The sequence below is a fragment of the Chiloscyllium plagiosum genome, chromosome 6 (assembly GCF_004010195.1).
Source record: "Chiloscyllium plagiosum isolate BGI_BamShark_2017 chromosome 6, ASM401019v2, whole genome shotgun sequence".
In the NCBI taxonomy this organism is placed as follows: domain Eukaryota; kingdom Metazoa; phylum Chordata; class Chondrichthyes; order Orectolobiformes; family Hemiscylliidae; genus Chiloscyllium; species Chiloscyllium plagiosum.
The window spans coordinates 98,935,438-98,952,895 of NC_057715.1; the positions used below are offsets into that span (position 1 = coordinate 98,935,438).

General features: G+C 41.2%; 1 protein-coding gene and 1 long non-coding RNA gene across 2 annotated transcripts in view; one reads left to right on the plus strand and one right to left on the minus strand.

The window, feature by feature from the left end:
- Positions 1–8,084, plus strand: part of LOC122550871 (inosine-uridine preferring nucleoside hydrolase-like) — a 23,318-nt gene extending 15,234 nt beyond the window's left edge. Inside the window, exons 6-7 of the mRNA XM_043692259.1 lie at positions 119–255; positions 6,228–8,084. Of these exons, the coding sequence (XP_043548194.1) occupies positions 119–255; positions 6,228–6,575 (485 nt within the window). The 3' untranslated portion in view covers positions 6,576–8,084. The remainder of the gene's footprint in view (positions 1–118; positions 256–6,227) is intronic.
- A 2,649-nt stretch (positions 8,085–10,733) lies between these two features.
- On the minus strand, positions 10,734–17,074 carry LOC122550872. The gene is made up of 3 exons (XR_006311965.1): positions 16,979–17,074; positions 16,506–16,576; positions 10,734–10,773 (listed from the first exon to the last, which is right to left on the minus strand). It is a non-coding gene; the product is annotated as an uncharacterized LOC122550872 (long non-coding RNA).
- Between the last annotated feature and the right edge of the window lie 384 nt (positions 17,075–17,458).

A 17,458-nucleotide genomic window follows, 5' to 3' on the forward strand; every position in this document is an offset into this window, starting at 1 on the left:
ACCCTCCACCCTTTCCATCTGAAGCTTAGTAAAGGTCTAACCTCCAAGATGGCCAATTACCGCTACATTATGTCAATTATCGTGTTCTCAACATTTACGATGTCTGCTTTATTTTCAGCCCGAGGGAATGTGAGAGTCTGCAGTGAGTTTAACTTTGTTACTGACCCAGAAGCAGCTTCCATTGTCCTCAGCCATTTTACATGCCCCACTCACATTGCCACCTTGGAATATAGTCTCCGTCATCGATTACCATGGGTAAGTTTTTCAAAGTAGGCAAAACTAAGGCACAATTTGTCAGCTTCCCCTCAGCCTTTTAATACTCCGTCCATCACTTGAAAGGAGATACTGTCTCAGGGAGCTGCTGGCCTCTTTGATTGGCTCCAGGTTTGTAATCCTAGCATTACCACTCTGATTGGAAGCCACTGTTGGGACTATGTCCAGTCCCAACGAAGAAAAGTCAGGATTCAGATGGAAGTTTAGTTCTGGGAGTTCACATACACATTCTGTGTTTTGTTATTGGATCATGCAACATAGGAACTGGTACTAGTAAAAATGTTTAGTTTCCTTTCTGATAGAATACATGGTGGAACTAACTCTAGTTACTTCTTACATATGTATAAGCAATCCCAGTTACATTAATCAACAAGCATAGATTTTTGCATCGGTCTATCCCCCTATTCTAATTAGATTTCAAGGTTTAAAATGGCTAACTATTAAAGGGTTAAACTTTTGGGAGCCATGTACCAGGAGGGGAGGTCTTCATGAAAAGACTGCGGTAAGAGGGCGTATCTTAAAAGTGCTTTAAATTGTGAAAGATTGTGACAAATTTGGATCCAAGTAAGCTTTTCTGCTGTGCACTAAATATAATGACATCTGGGATTTGCAGTTTCCCTCATTTCAGAGAGTATACAATATTCAATGGATTTTTGTAGATTATCATTGAATAAATTGGATTATGTAATGAAATGCAAGCAGTACAAACTAGAACATGATCAATGTTATATAAAGATAAAATTTCTACAGTCTTAGTGGACTATCGGCTGCTCACTAATTGTGGAGAGAGATGACTAGTGGTCCTTTAACCTGGAAATTCCCAACCCCTTAGGTGGGTGGTGAGGCTGAAAAGGTGGGATCTTCATAATAATCTCTGCTAGCACAGGAAAAGAAGCCAGACAAAACGGGCCATTTAGGGTTCTAGTGTCAAAATGAAGTAAAGCACGAAAATAGTCCTTTCAGTCCAACTTGTCATGCTGACCAGCTATCTAACATAATCTAGTCCCATTTGCACTTGGTTCATATCCCTCTAAACCCTTCCGATTCATATACACATCCAGATGCCTTTTCAATGCTGCAATTTTCCAACCTCTACCATTTCTTCTGGCAGCTTATTCCATACACCACCCGCTGCATGAAAAAGTTGCCCTTTAGGCCCCTTTTATTATCTTTCCCCTCTCACACTAAACCTACGCCCTCTAGTTCTGGACTCACCCATCCCACGGAAAAGACTTTGTCTATTTATCCTATCCATGCCCCTCATCATTTTATAAATATTTATAAGGTCACCCCTCAGCCTCCGATGCTCCAGGGAAAACAGTTCCAGCCTATTCAGCATCTCCCTATAGGCTGAAATCCTCCAACCCTGGCAACATCTTTGTAAATCTTTTCTGAACCCTTTCAAGTTTCACAATGGGTGGCACGGTGGCTCATTGGTCAGCACTGCTGCTTCACAGCACCAGGGTCCCAGGTTCGATTCCAGCCTTGGGCGACTGTCTGTGTGGAATTTGCACATTCTCCCCGTGTCTGCGTGGGCTTCCTCCAGGTGCTCTGGTTTTCTTCCACAATCCAAAGATGTGCAGGTCAGGTGAATTTGCCATGCTAAATTGCCCATTGTGTTCGGTGCATTAGTCAGAGGGGGAGTGCGTTGCTCTTTGGAGGGTTAGATTACATTACATTACAGTGTGGAAACAGGCCCTTCGGCCCAACAAGTCCACACCGACCCGCCGAAGTGCAACCCACCCATACCCCTACATTTACCCCTTACCTAACACTACGGGCAATTTTAGCATGGCCAATTCACCTGACCTGCACATCTTTGGACTGTGGGAGGAAACCCAAGCACCCGGAGGAAACCCACGCAGACACGGGGAGAACGTGCAAACTCCACACAGTCAGTCGCCTGAGGCAGGAATTGAACCCCGGGTCTCTGGCGCTGTGAGGCAGCAGTGCTAACCACTGAGCCAGCGTGCCGCTGGTGTGGACTTGTTGGGCCAAAGGGCCTGTTTCCACACACTAAGGAATCTAATCTAAAAAAACAGCCTTCCGATAGAAAGGAGACCAGAATTGCACGCAATATTCCAAAAGTGACCTAACCAATGTCCTATACAGCTGCAACATGACCTCCCAATTCCTGTACTCAATGCACTGACCAATAAAGGAAAGCATAACAAACACATTCTTCACTATCCTATCTACCTGCGGCTCCACTTTCAAGGAACTATGAACCTGCACTCCAAAGGCTCTTTGTTAAGCAACATTTCCTAGGACATTACCATTAAGTGTATAAGTCCTGATTTGATTTGCTTTTCCAAAATGCAGCACCTCGCATTTATCTAAATTAAACTTCATCTGCCACCTCCTCAGCCCATTGGCCCATCTGATCAAGATTCCATTGTACTCTGAGGTAACCTTCTTTGCTGTCCACTACACCTCCAATTTTGGTGTCATCTGCAAACTGACTAACTATACCTCATATGTTCACATCCAAATCATTTATATAAATGACAAAGAGCAGTGGACCAGCACCTTGTGGCATACACCGGTCACAGGCCTCCAGTCTGAAAAGGAACCCTCCACCAGCACCACCCTCTGTCTTCTACCTTTGAGTCAGTCTGTATCCAAATGGCTAGTTCTCCCTTTATTCAATGAGATCTAACCTTGCTAACCACTCTCCCATGAGGAACCTTGTCGAACGCCTTACTGCACTCCATATAGATCACGCCTACCGCTCTGTCCTCATCAATCCTCTTTGTTACTTCTTCAAAAAACTCACTCAGGTTCGTGAGACATGATTTCCCACACACACGACCATTCTGACTACCCTTAATCATTTCTTGCCTTTCCAAATACATGTATATCCTGTCCCTCACGATTCTCTCAAACAACTTGCCCATCACCGATGTCAGGCTCACCGATCCATAGTTCCCTGGCTTGTCCTTACCATCTTTCTTAAATAGTGGCATCACATTAGCCAACCTCCAGTCTTCCAGCACCTCACCTGTGATTATCGATGATACAAATATCTTAGGAAGGGGCCCAGCAATCTCTTCCCTAGCTTCCCACACAGGCCTGGGGTATATCAGATCAGGTCTTGGGGATTTATCCACTTTTATGCGTTTCAAGACATCCAGCACCATTTTTCAAGATGTCACCATCTATTTCCCCACATTTTCTATCTTCCATGTCCTTCTCCACAGTAAACACTGATGCAAAATACTCATTTAGTATCTCCCCCATCTCCTGCGACTCCACACATAGGCTGCTTTGTTGATATTTAAGGGACCCCAATCTCTCCCTAGTTACCTTTTTGTCCTTAATGTATTTATAAAAACCCAAAACGCCAAAACTATCTCATGTCTCCTTATTGCCCTCCTGATTCCCCTCTTTGGGCGGCACGGTGGCACAGTGGTTAGCACTGCTGCCTCACAGCACCAGAGACCTGGGTTCAAATCCCGCCTCAGGCGACTGACTGTGTGGAGTTTGCACATTCTCCCCGTGTCTGCGTGGGTTTCCTCCGGGAGCTCCGGTTTCCTCCCACAGTCCAAAGATGTGCAGGTCAGGTGAATTGGCCATGCTAAATTGCCCGTAGTGGTAGGTGAAGGGGCAAGTGTTGGGGTATTGGTGGGTTGCGCTTCGGCGGGTCAGTGTGGACTTGTTAGGCCGAAGGGCCTGTTTCCACACTGTGGGTAATCTAATCTAATCTAATCTAATCTAATATCCTATTGCCTTAATGCTCTTCTAAGGATCTCTCCTGTCTATACCTGACATATGCTTCTTTCTTTTTCTTAACCAAACTCTCAATTTTTCTAGTCATCTAGCATTCCCTAAATCTATCAGCCTTTCCTTTCACCATAACAGGAATGTACTGTCTCTGAACTGGCGTTACCACATTTTTGAAGGCTTCTCATTTTCCAACCGTCCCTTTACATGCAAACATCTGCCCCCAATCAGCTTTTGAAATATCTTGCCTAATACTGTTAAAATTAGCCTTCCTTCAATTTAGAACTTCAACTTTTAGATCCGTCTATCTTTTTCCATCACTATTTTAAAACCAATAGAATTATGGTCGCTGGCCCCAAAGTGCTCCCCCACTGATACCTCAGTCACCTGCCCTGCCTTATTTCCCAAGAGTAGGTCAAGTTTTGCACCTTCTCTAGTAGGTACATCCACATACTGAATCAGAAAATTGTCTTGTACGCACTTAACAAATTCCTCTCCATCTAAACCTTTCACACTATGGCAGTCCCAGTCTATGTTTGGAAAGTTAAAATCCCCTACCATAACCTACCTATTATTCTTACAGATGGTGAATTTTCCTTACAAAATTTGTTTCTAACTATTTCCTGCTAACTATTAGGGGGTGTATAATTCAATCCCAATAAGGTGATCATCCCTTTCTTATTTCTGAATTCCACCTAAATAACTTCCATGGATGTATTCCCAGGAATATCCTCCCTAAGTACAGAAGTATTGCTATCCCTTATCAAAAAATGCCGCTCCCCCTCCTCTATTGCTCCCCAATCTATCCTTACTGTAGCATTTATATCCTGCAAGTTGCCAGTCCTGTCCATCCTGAAGAAGGGCTTATGCCCGAAACGTCGATTCTCCTGCTCCTTGGATGCTGCCTGACCTGCTGCGCTTTTCCAGCAACACATTTTTCTGTCCATCCCTGAGGCATGTTTCTGTAATTGCTATGATTTCCCATCCCGGCATTGCATTCACAAATATCCACTCCCTCAACCACCGATGCTCAGTTGGAACATTATGAATCATCTACAAGGCGCAATGTAAAAGTTCTTAGACAACAGCTTCCAAACCCACAACCACTAACGTATAGAAGGATAAGGGCAGCAGATGCATGGGAACACCATCTGCAATTATAGGGGAGAGGCATGAAAGTGGAGTTGAGGAATAACAGATCAGCCATTATTTCTTTGAATGGCAGAGTAGATGTGATTAGCTGAACAGCCGACTTCTTCTGCTCCTCTATCTTATTGTCATAAGTTCCCCTCCAACCCATTCACCATCCTGACTTGGAAATATATCAGTTCCTTCAGTGTTGTTGGATACAAATACTGGAGGATTGAGTTGAATTCCCTCCATAATGACATTGTGCATTGACCAAAGCACATTGACTGCAGCCATTCAAGAAGTCAGCACACCACCACCTGCTCAAGGGCAAGTGAGGCAGTAAATGTTGGCTCAGCCAGTGATACCCACATGCCCTGTGTAGATGAAAGCAAATACAAGTTAAAGGGTTTAGCAGAGTACAAGTGCACAAAAGTAATTGAACATCAAGGTGTTACTTATGTACTTCTGACATTCACTGAATCTTAACACTAATGAGTGAGCACAGCTGTTTCTAAGAGAAGATGTGGAACTGCAGCTGCCAACTTTCTTTGCAAACAGATAATCTGCCTCCTTTTTGGCTGATGTTAGTGGCTGTTTAAAATAAACATGGCAAACTATATTTACAAGTTTGGAACTATGAAAGCAAATCAGGTAATTAACACAGGTGTGGAACAAAAAGCCCTCAGTGGCTTCCAAAGTGAGCAGCTTTGGTTTTTTTAATCAACCTGCTGATTGTAGAGAAGAAGACAGTGTGTCTTGTAGATGATTCATACTGTTCCAACTGAGCATCGGTGGTTGAGGGAGAGTGCATGTTTGTAAATGCAATGCCAGGATGGGAAATCATAGCAATTACAGAAACATGCCTCAGGGATGGACAGGACTGGCAACTTGCAGGATACAAATGCTACAGGAAGGATAGAAAGGGGAGCAACAGAGGAGGAGGAGTGGCATTTTTTGATAAGGGATAGCATTACTTCTGCTCAAACACCCCAGTCCCTTATCTGCCGTTGGGTTGTGGGGTTATTCAAAATATTATAGATATCTGGGCGAAAAGCTCTTTCAGTGGCTGAAATATTATCACCTTTTCTCTTGAATTGCAGGACTTTTTTCATAAATGGATAAATCAAAATACTGAAAAAGCTCGATTCATGAAGAATATAACTGCACTTACTACTCAGTATGTCAAAGATGATCAAGGCAACAAAGAGTTGTATTTTGGAGAGGGGTTTGTGTCCTGTGATTCCTATGCAATGGCTGCTGCAATTGATGAGTCTGTTGTCACTGAACATGCAGTGTATGGGGTAAGTGTGGAACTGCATGGAGCATTGACCAGAGGGATGATGGTTCTAGATACCCTTGATCTCCTGAAACTAAAGCACAAAGCTGTTGTCTTTCTGAAATGTGACATGGAAAAGTTTAAGCAACTGTTGGTTAATGCTGTGAAATAGGATGCTGCAAGCTTTTAATGGGGAAAGAAAGGAAAAGTGAACATATATTTCATGTTGTATTATTTAGGAAGTAAACTCTAATGCAGTACAAACTTAGCCAAATTTAGACAACATGCTGATACATTGCTAATACCTTTATCACAGTTACACTGCTTGTGTCTGCCTGGCATCAACTCATCTGCTATGAAAACTTTCATTCATGCCTTTACCATCTCTCAAAGTTGATTATTCTAATGCTCTTCTGGTGGCATTCCATCTTTCTTCCCATTGTACAACTGAGGTCATGCAGAATTTGCTGCCTAGACCTAACTTCCACTGAATCCAATTAATGTTTACCTGTCCCCTATCCTACTGACCTACATTGGCTTTTAATTCTTATCTTTAAATCTTTCCCTATCTCTGCAACCCTGAGATTCTCTAATCCTTCCATTCTAGCCACATGTCTGCTGCCTTCCATCACTCCATTGTCAGCTGTGTCCTCCCTAAGCTCTGGTATTCAACCCCTATACCTCTCTGCCTTTCTTTTCCCTCTAAGATGTTGTATAAATCCTACCAATGTGACCAAACTTTCTGTCAGGTTTCCTAATATCTCCTTATGTCGGTTGGTGTCTGAAATAACTCTTCGAAGCCAGCGTCCCATGACCAAGTCACCCTTTATTTACATGTGCACAGTACACTGGTTCTGGCCAGCCTGCCTGTTCCCAGCCCCGGAACTAATGCTCCCGGATTGGCCTGGGTTAACAACCCCAATCAAGGAGCTCATAGTCAATGAGATCCACCTGATTCCAATCACTACAGTGTCAAATTTACTTAATGGGGATATTCTATTAAATTCCCGATGAAGGGCTTTTGCCCAAAATGTCAATTTTCCTGCTCCTCGGATGCTGCCTGACCTGCTGTGCTTTTCCAGCACCACTCTAATCTAGACTCTGATCTCCAGCATGTGCAGTCCTCACTTTTGCCTTTTGCCCAGTGTTCTATTAAATGCCTTGGGTGCTTTACTACTTTTAAAGTCGCTTTTATTAATTGTTATAGCATTAACCAGCTGATTATGCTTTGGCCTTAGAGATTTGCATTTCAAGAAAACCATTTTGCTTTCTATGTTTTACTAGTTATCTGAATTTGATGCAAGGATCAATACAGTTATGGAAACTAAAATAAAAACAGTGCTGGAGAAAGTCAACAGATCTGGCAGCATCTGAATGGAGTTCTTTGGGACTGAAGAAGTAGTCATACTGGACTCAACATCAACTCTGTGTCTCTCTTCCTATATGCTGCTAGGTCTGCTAAGTTTCTCCAGCACTCTCTGTTTATATTTTCATCTCCAGCATCTGTAATACTTTGCTTTTAATTGTGAAAATTTCTGTATTTAATCTCAAAGAGGAATATGTTATACTTTTTAAAAAAAAGAGCTTTGCTTTTATTTAATCAGATGTACTAGCATTGGATAGTAATGGATAAACGCGCTCTTGTATGTTATGAATCAATAAAAATGAGAGATGCGTGCAACTATCTGTTTTCAGTTGTATTTATTTCCAGCTGGAGCCTGATTCAGTTCATTAAGTTTATTGAGAATCGTCCTCCTTCGTTCAAATAACTAAGTGGATGATGACTCACTGGATATTATAGCTACCATTCAGAGAGATGCTGAAAGCTTGGAGAACTGTATGAGCATTATTTCTTTCGGATCCCTGGGAAGAATAAGAGTCTATGCTTATCTCCTGATTAGTGGTACTTGGCCCACTATAAACAGGTGAAGAAGGTGGGTGAAGTTCTAATTTTAAAGTACAATAAACATTTGAAGTTCTATATTTTGCAGACTTTGAAACTACTGTTCCATCAATATTAGTTCCAGTATTTACTCCAGGATGTGCATAGAGCAAGTGGTGAGTGTGCTAACAGTTTTCCAGGATTTTTAACAGTAGGAAGACTGTTCCATATTTTCAGTAGGTTTCCTGCTCAAAAGCAGCTGAGAAGCACTAAGTAGATTAATTAGTGATCATGGGTTTAGCAAGTTGGGGGCTTGAAAATCAGGGTTAGGATCGAGATATTCCAGAGTGATAGGGTCAAAGAAATCCAGGGTATGAGAATCAGAAATTGGAAATCAGACTTGATAGACTGAATAGCCTAACTTGCACCTACATCTTGTGGTCTTATGTGGAAATCCAGTAAGATTGCAGATAAAGGAGGAAGTCAGTTTGCACAATTGATGTTGGGGTGGGGTTGTTGGTGGAGACTAAAAAAATGTAAGGGATGGGCACTGGAGATTCCATGCCCCTGCAGTTTGAGTGGCACAAGTTTGAGATTTTAGACTTGAGCACATCAAAAACCTCAGCACTGTATTTCCTTATCAGAGAACTTTTTTTTGCATGAAATGTTGAAACTGAGGCTGAGTCAAATTAGTTTTTAAAAAACAGTTCATGCCAAGGCAGTCTCCTGATGTCTTATCAAACATTACGTCCTAATGTAACACTATGTCTGACTGTCTGTCATGCTTTGGACTTGTGAGAACTTGATGTGCAAAGTTAATTGTGTGTGTTACCTATATAATAAAGCTTTGTGTTTGAAAGGTAATTTGGCCATCTGAAAGTGTTTGAGTTGTCTGAAAAACAGGTGTTGTATAGTCTCCTCTACTACTTACTCAGGACACTTGCCTGGATTAGATAAATAGCATTAATGCTCACCACTTGCGTGGAAGTAAATTATGGAGGCATTGTTGGTAACACGTTTAAACAGATTGTCTATCCCAGCAGTTCATACTTGGGTTTGGATCCCTTTTTAATCAATTTCTGTCAACGGGAAGGATTTTCTCAGCATACAGCAGTGTGATTGATAATGAAATTATAATGAGATTGGAGAAAATCAAATTCTCAACATAGAGAAAGCTTTTTTCCGATTTTCCTCCCTAAGGTTTCAGTGATAAGTTTTGAATTCCTCAAATGAGGAGTAGCCACCTTATTTCCATATGTTTAGATCTCATGAATAGCTAATCTTGCCTCATTTCTATCCCTCCTTCCCTGAGAAACTAAATGGTGTCTGTTTCTGACATGAACTTCAGAGCAGTTACCCAGTGGCAGCAACTCACTGCTTCTTTGTTCAGGCCCTTCATCCCCCCCCGTGTCATCAGAATTACTTGGACGCTCCATTGATTCTGTCCTCTTCCACCCTTTGTCCTCCGAATTGAGTGTCACCAAACCATCAGTCTCACCACATCATGATTTGGAGAAGCTGGTGTTGGACCGGGATGGGCAAAGTTAAATAAATCACAGAACACTAGGTTACAGTCCAACAGGTTTATTTGGAGGCACTAGCTTTTGGAGCGCTGCTCCCTCGTCAGGTGGTTGTGAAGCAGGACTATAAGACACAGAATTTATAGCAAAAGATTGCAGTGTCATGCAGCTGAAGTGATTTAACGAACAAACCTAGATTAAATCTTTCACCTTTTAGAATGGTTTTGTTAGTTTCGGTTCTTTGACATGTAGTCCCAGAACTTCTTTTAAGTCTCATTCTCAAGATAGCTGAAGGTTTTATAACAAGAGGTGCCATCTTAGCTCAGACAATGCATTAAAGGTGCAAGGTTAAAGTCTGTCTGTCTCCCAGTCTTGGGTCAGACTGGTTCTATTTCGAAAATGGAATTTACACAATATTACATGGATTGACTGTAGGTTATGTATTTTTTGAGCAAAATAGAATGTATATGTAAACATAACTCTGCAAATATAAATTCACTCCATAAACTTAGATGTGTGCATGGGAGTGTGAGTGCATGTGAAGTGAGTGTGTGCTTGCGCCTGTGCATGTTTGGCAAAGTATGTGATCGAGTGTGATGGGGTATGTACCTGTGAGACTGTGTGTGTGAGTGTGTGTAAAAGAGTATATGTGGGTGTGAGTGAAAGAGTGCATAGTACAGTGGGGTCACCTGTAGTGTGACATGAACCCGAGGTCCCGGTTGAGGCCATCCCCTTGGGTACTGAACTTGGCTATCAGCATCTGCTCGGCCACTTTGCATTGTTGCTTGTCCCGAAGTCCACCTTGGAGATAGTCATCTGAAGATCTGAGGTTGAATGTTCCTGACCGCTGAAGTGTTAATTGATTAGGAGGGAACACCCCTGTCTGGTGATTGTTGTGTGGTGTCCATTCATCCGTTTCGTTGTGTCTGCTTGGTCTCACCCATGTATCATGCCTCAGGGCACCTTGCCTGCAGTGTATGAGATAGATAATGTTGGCCGAGTCACATGAGTGCCTGCCGCGTACACGGTGGGTGGTAATGGTGGTATCCATGTCGACACTCTGACACATCTTTCTCATCAAGATGTCATTTTCAAATTAGCAACATTCTGGAATACATTCAGATTCTTCTTCTTTGAATGATTTTAGCTAAACTGCTTTAGTTTTTTTAATCCTGTTGTAATTCAGCTGATTTCTCTGAACTAAAAATATTCACTTTGTCCTCCACCTGTTCTCATTTTATTTCTCAACCATTTGATCAAACATAGTCTTTGATAACTGAACTTCAACTTCTTTATCTTTGTTCTTTGATTTCTCCTCCTGTTTCAACCTGTGGCTTTGTGACCTTGTTACTGCACAGTCAAGGATAATCTCAGGATATATTCCCTGGAACACTTCAGTTACCTAAATTTCTACTGGCTTTTCAACTACAGTGCACATCACTCCCACCTGTGATCCAGCAATATTGTTATCAAGGATAAACTGCATTTCCAGAACCAAGAATTTCTCTATTACTCCTACTGCCATTTCACCACTTTTCATTAGACTCTCCATCCTCACTTTATATAATGGAACATTGCTCTTCTCACCATGAATTCCACATAGAGTCATAGAGATGCACAGCATGGAAAAAGACCCTTTGGTCCAATTCATCCATGCTGACCAGATATCCTACCTTAATCTACTCCTTCTGCCAGCAATTGATCTATATCCCTCTCAAATCCTTCCTGTTCATATAACCATCCAGATGCCTTTTAAATGTTGTAATTGCACCAATCTCCACCATTTCCTCTGCCATCTCATTATCTCCACACAACACTCTCTGTGAAAAAGTTGCCCCTTAGGTCCTGTTTAATTCTTTCCCACTGTAAACCTATGCCCTCGAGGTTTGGACTCCGCTACACTGGGGAAAAGATCTTGGCTGTTCAACCTATCCATGCCCCTCATAAGTTTATAAACTTTAAGGTCACCCCTCAGCCTCTGATACTCCAGGGAAAATAGCCCCAGCCAATTCCGCCTCTGAATGTTAAAACATGAAAATGGGCCGAAAAGATTTACGAGGATGTTGTCAGGGTTGGAGGGATGAGTCAAAGGGAGAGGCTGAATAGGCTGGGGCTATTTTCCCTGGAGCATCAGGGGCTGAGAGTGACCTTATAGAGGTTTATAAAATCATGAGGGGTATGGATACAGTGAATAACCAAAGTCCAAGGTTAGGAGAGTCCAAAACTAAAGGTCATAGGCTTAAGGTGAGTTGGAAAGATATAAAAGGGACTTAAGGGGCAACTTTTTCACGCAGAAGGTGGTGTGTGTATGGAATGAGCTGCCAGAGGAGGTGATGGAGACTGGTACAATTACATCATTTAAATTGCATCTGGATGGGTACATGAATGGGAAGGGTTTAGAGGGATATGGGCAAAATGCTGCCAAATGGGACTAGATTTATTCAGGATATCTCGTAGGCATGGATGAGATAGACCAAAGGTTCTGTTTCCTTGCTGTACATCTCTATGACTCTATAATCTCTGAAGTTCAAACACTCCCTCTTTCTCTCCTCCTTCTGCTCGGGCCTTCCCTTTGTTTCCTTTTTCTTCTGGCTTTAACCGTAAAGCAAACTCTTTATTTTTCTTTCCATCTCGAAGCTGCTTCATTTGCAATTGAATTTTAGCCATTTCCAATGATTCCAATGGCATTTCCAGTGATCCTGAATGTTGAGAGTTATCACTCCAATTACCTCCTCATTTCTCACAGACAAGGTCAACCCCAAATCCAGCTCATCTGCCAATTCCAAAAGGTTTGCCTTGCTCCCTTTCTGTAAAACTTCTGAAGTGCCTTCTTCCATCAGTGACGATAAGAACCATTATTACACAAGGCACACCCTATTTAAACCAACCAAATGCAACACCTGAAAGGAGAACATCAACACTCACCACTCCCTGCCTTTGAGTCCAGTAAACCTAAATCCAACCTGGAATTCGAGATTTTGATCCTACCAAGAGCCCCCAGTTTGTTATGGACCACACCAAACCCTGTCAAAATACATTAAGAAAATGGTCTAGACTGTAACTTTTTTTTTATTTTAAAGATGCAATTTGATTGATCAAACAACCTAACATTAAACAAAGCAATTTTTATTTTTATGCTACGGTTAAAATACAGACAAAATAAAATAAAAACACCCCATAAATACACCCTTGACAAAAGCAAATTCAATAAAGTAGATTGTCTCAAATGCAATTCTAGAAGGAGGATGAGAACCCTAGCTTTTAATTGTAACAGAGAGAGGAATTAGAACTTCTACATCTAGCTTCAAGACTCCAGCAACTGCTGAAAGCCAAAAGTAAAAATCCTGATTCTGTGGGAATTTGACCCCACCCATTGAGGCTGCTTCTATTATTCCAAATTTAAAAAAAGGACATAATACACCTCTTATAGCCACAGTATTGTCACAACATCAATGTGTTATTGGACGTTTCTCTTTCCCAATCTATCACCCATTCAGAAAATCATCTGCCATACTTTTTTTTGCTATCAAAATTGGTGACCTCACATCTATCCACATCATGCTTCATATGCCATGCATTTGTCATTCACTCAACTTGTCCAAATCACGCTGAATCATCTCTGCATCCACCTCACAGTTCACCCTTCCACCCAGTCGGATATGGCTCCTCTCCTTCAGTCTCAAAGTACTCCCTTCAGATGCTGTCTGCCTTTTGGACTTCTCAGGACTTTGTTTAATTTCCAATCTTCAGCTTCCACAGTATTCTATTTTCAAACACAGAAACTATCTGCATTTAATCTCATAGAGGAGTATACCTCTGCAAAAGTGGGATTTATTTTTACCAATGTTGTATTAGCATTGGATTGCAACAAATTAACGTACTCCTGTATGCTGTGAAGGAATAAAAAATTAGTAGTATGCAACTAAATTCTTTAAATTGCATTTATTTCTATTTAGGCTCTGACCCAGTTCATATATTATTGAAAAAATGTTCCCCTGGGTTCAAATACCTGGAAGTGGATGAAGATTCGACCAGCCATTTTAAGACCAGAAACATAGGAACAGAAGTAGGCTATTTGGCCTGTTACATCTGCTCCACCATTCAATGAGTTCATAGATGATGAGATGATTCTCAATTTTACTTTCTTGTCTTGACCCATAATATCTCACCCCTTACTGATAATCTGTGTATTTTAGCCTTGAATGGCATGTTTCAGATCCTAGGAGAAAGTGAGGGCTGCAGAGGCTGGAGGTCAGAGGCGAAGAGTGTGGTGCTGGAAAAGCTGCATCCTAGGAGCAGGAGAGCTGACATTTCGGGCAAAAGCCCTTCATCAGGAATTCAGATCCTCTGGACTTTTCCAGAATTTAAGTATTTTTGGAAGATTGCTACCAGTGCATCCATTAATGCTGCAGTTACTTCCTTCTACAATCCTAGGATGCAGCCCATCAGTGCCAGGGGACTTATCAGCCCTGAGGTCCATTAGTCTCCTGAGTATGCTTTCTCCAGTGAAAATCATTGTTTTTATCCCTTTCATTAGCCCATTGTTTATATAACATTTTTGGGGTGCTATTTAATTCCTCTGCCTTGAACGCAGATGCAAAATATTTTGCAAACTCATTACTGTTTTCTGGTTCTCTAATATTATTTTGTCAGCCTCATTCGCTAAGAGGCCGATGTTCACTTTGGCCCCTCTTCCTATTTTTATATCTAAAGAAGCTCTCACTATCTAGTTTTATATTACTTGTTAGTTTGCGCTCAGTTTATTTTCTCCGTCTTTATTATTTTTAGCCCTTTTTTTGTTTTATAAAACATTCCTAATTCTCTGCTTTACCACTAATCTTATGATTTATATTTTTCTTTCAATTTGAAACAATCCTTACCTTCCTTCATTAACTATCATCAGCTCTTCCCCTTTCTAGAATCCTTCTTCCTCACAGGTTAGAATTACAATATCCTTTATTGTCACATGGACTCAAGTATGGAAGTACAGGAACTTTTACAAACTTTTACAATGTCACCCCATTATGGCACCATCTTAAATACAAAGTACCTAGGTACAGATCTTAGATACAAGATAGAGAAATAAAGGGAAAAAGAAAGGAAAATAAAAATTATATTACTTACAGTTTTTCATACTATAAGTTTAAAAAAGCGAAATAAAGTTAAAAAGATAGGCATTACAGTCTTTCTATTAAGGGCCTGCAGTAGATCAGCACAGGGGCGTGGTCTGACCAGGGGTTCACAAACAGCTAATCGCCCATATATGTCCCCACTCCAACAAGTGTCCCCGCTTCACTTGGGGCTTCAGCCCACTGTCCGTCGCCCTTCCACCCCATGCCTCCAGTTGCTCTACCTCAAGAGAGAATACCAAAAAGAGGAAAAAGGGCAAAAAGCAGAAGAAAACAGGAAATAAATAGAAGGAGTGGAGGAGCTCCGATTGGAGCATCCTACACTGCTGCCATCTTGATCAGAAGGTCCAAGAAATACCATTCCTCTGCATCATGACCTTATTTATTAAACGTATCTCATTGTTTCTTAACTGAATTTTCTGCTAAACCCCTTTCCAAATCTGCTCGAGCCAACATTGCCCTCATCCCCATGTAATTACCCTTGTTTAGGTTGTTACCTTGTTTAAGCCATAGTTATTTCCAACCCAAGTTTCTCATTCTCAAACGGAGCGCTGCATTCTACCACTTTATGGACCCTTTTCCCTTTTACTTTGAGATCATTTATGAAACCAGCCTCTATACGCACTACCAGATCCAAAGTAGCCTGGTCCCTAGTTGGATTATTGTTGTAGCTACCATTCAAAGAATTTTGAAAATGGTGTTTTGAAAACTGCATGGTCATTGTTTTTGCCTGATTCCCACTAAAAGTGTGAGACCTACTTATAATTTCTCAGTAGTGACACTTCCATCTAATACAGTCAGGTGTTAAACCATTTAAAGATCTCATTTTCAAGCACAGTCAATATTTTTGAGGTTAAAATCAAAGTGCTGGGAAAACTGAGCATGCAATCTAGGAGCCCCGAGGTATTCTGAGTCATATCTGACTCAAAACATTACCTTTCTCTCTCCACTGATGTTGTCAGACTTTGAGCTCTTCCAGAAGTTTCTGCTTTTATTTCTATTGTCATGACACATTTGAAGTTATATTTTTAAGGTTTTGAAACCACTAATTGTACAAGGGCCCCACATGTACACAAGGCCATGAATACAGCATGGGTAGGTTTTCAGTAAGTTTTCCCAGGGCGTTTAACAGCAAGATGACTTGAAAATGTTCATTAAGGTTCTTGCTTGAAGGAGGCTGCTAGGTAAGTCAGAGACTATGAAATCAGACTTCACAGAGTCAAAGATCCTAGGCTGTGAGAATCAGATGTCAGAATTGTGTGTGGTGGGGCTAATATAGAGATCAAGGAGCAAATCAATGTTTCCAGGATTGACTTTGAGGGCTGAGGACCAGAGACTGTATGGATGGAGGTCTCAGTAGTCAGGCTGGAGGAAGTTGGAGATTGAAGGACATTGATGAGCTAATTTAGGTCTGGGAAAACAAAACTGTAAATATATTTTATGGATCTGACTCTTCTTGGCAGATTTTTACCTGCTATGTTTCCAGAGTCTGGTGCAACTTGACCAACCCTTTTTAAATAAATGAACCAGAAACATGCAGCTTCCTTTTTAAAAAAACACTGACTACTGACCTCCAGAGGGCGCCCTGCTTCCCCATCACTTCCATTACAACTGGAAATGGATGTATTGACTGGGGTTGAAGCTGGAAATAAAATTTCAACTTTATTTACTCCCACCAATCAAATTAACCCCATTCCACAATAAAATTTTCAAAACTCTTCCCTGTATTGTCTGCATCAGAACATATTGGAAATGGTACATAATAAGATTTGCAGCAAATTCATTGTTTCAACATAACAGCAGCTGACGACACAAACTACTTCCAAGAGTCTCGCAAAAGAGGAAGATCCTTAAACAATACAATTGAAATAATTCCACAGAGGCCAGTATCCCGTCACCCTTTGTTCACACGCACATTTGACACTGGTGCAACTTCCACATAGCCAGCTCTCAGAGTGAACAGAGCCACCTGCTTATCTTTTTTTAGGCTCAGCCACGCAAAGATATTTGTGATTCTCTCTATGCTACTGTAGCTCAGTATTACCTGTTTAACAGCAAAATGGAACCAAATATTTGAAGTGATCACTTCATCTGGATGGAGACATTTTCAAATATCAGGAAGAAGAGAGACTTTACCACAAAAGCAGATCACTATCCTGAAGCAACTGCACCCCCTAGAGGATAAAGAATAAGAGCAATTGTTTAAAGTGCAATTATTCCATCACCTGTCTCCCATGTTTCTAAGTGAGGGAGCACGTTGAGAGATCATCTATCTCAATTTGGGAATAGTGAGGCAAGAATGTAGAAATAAGTGGGGAAAATTAAGTTTTGTAATTTTCAATATTATTAAAATTGGGTAAACAGCATGTCGTCAAGATCAGGGAGAATAACATCAAATAGGTCGGAGTCAAAATAAAACTTGAAAAGTTTTTAAATCAATCCCATGAACCATCCTTCCATCCATCCCTCCATCGTTCATCCACCTTAGCCACCTGCTTATTTTTTTTTACAGCTTTTTTTTGTG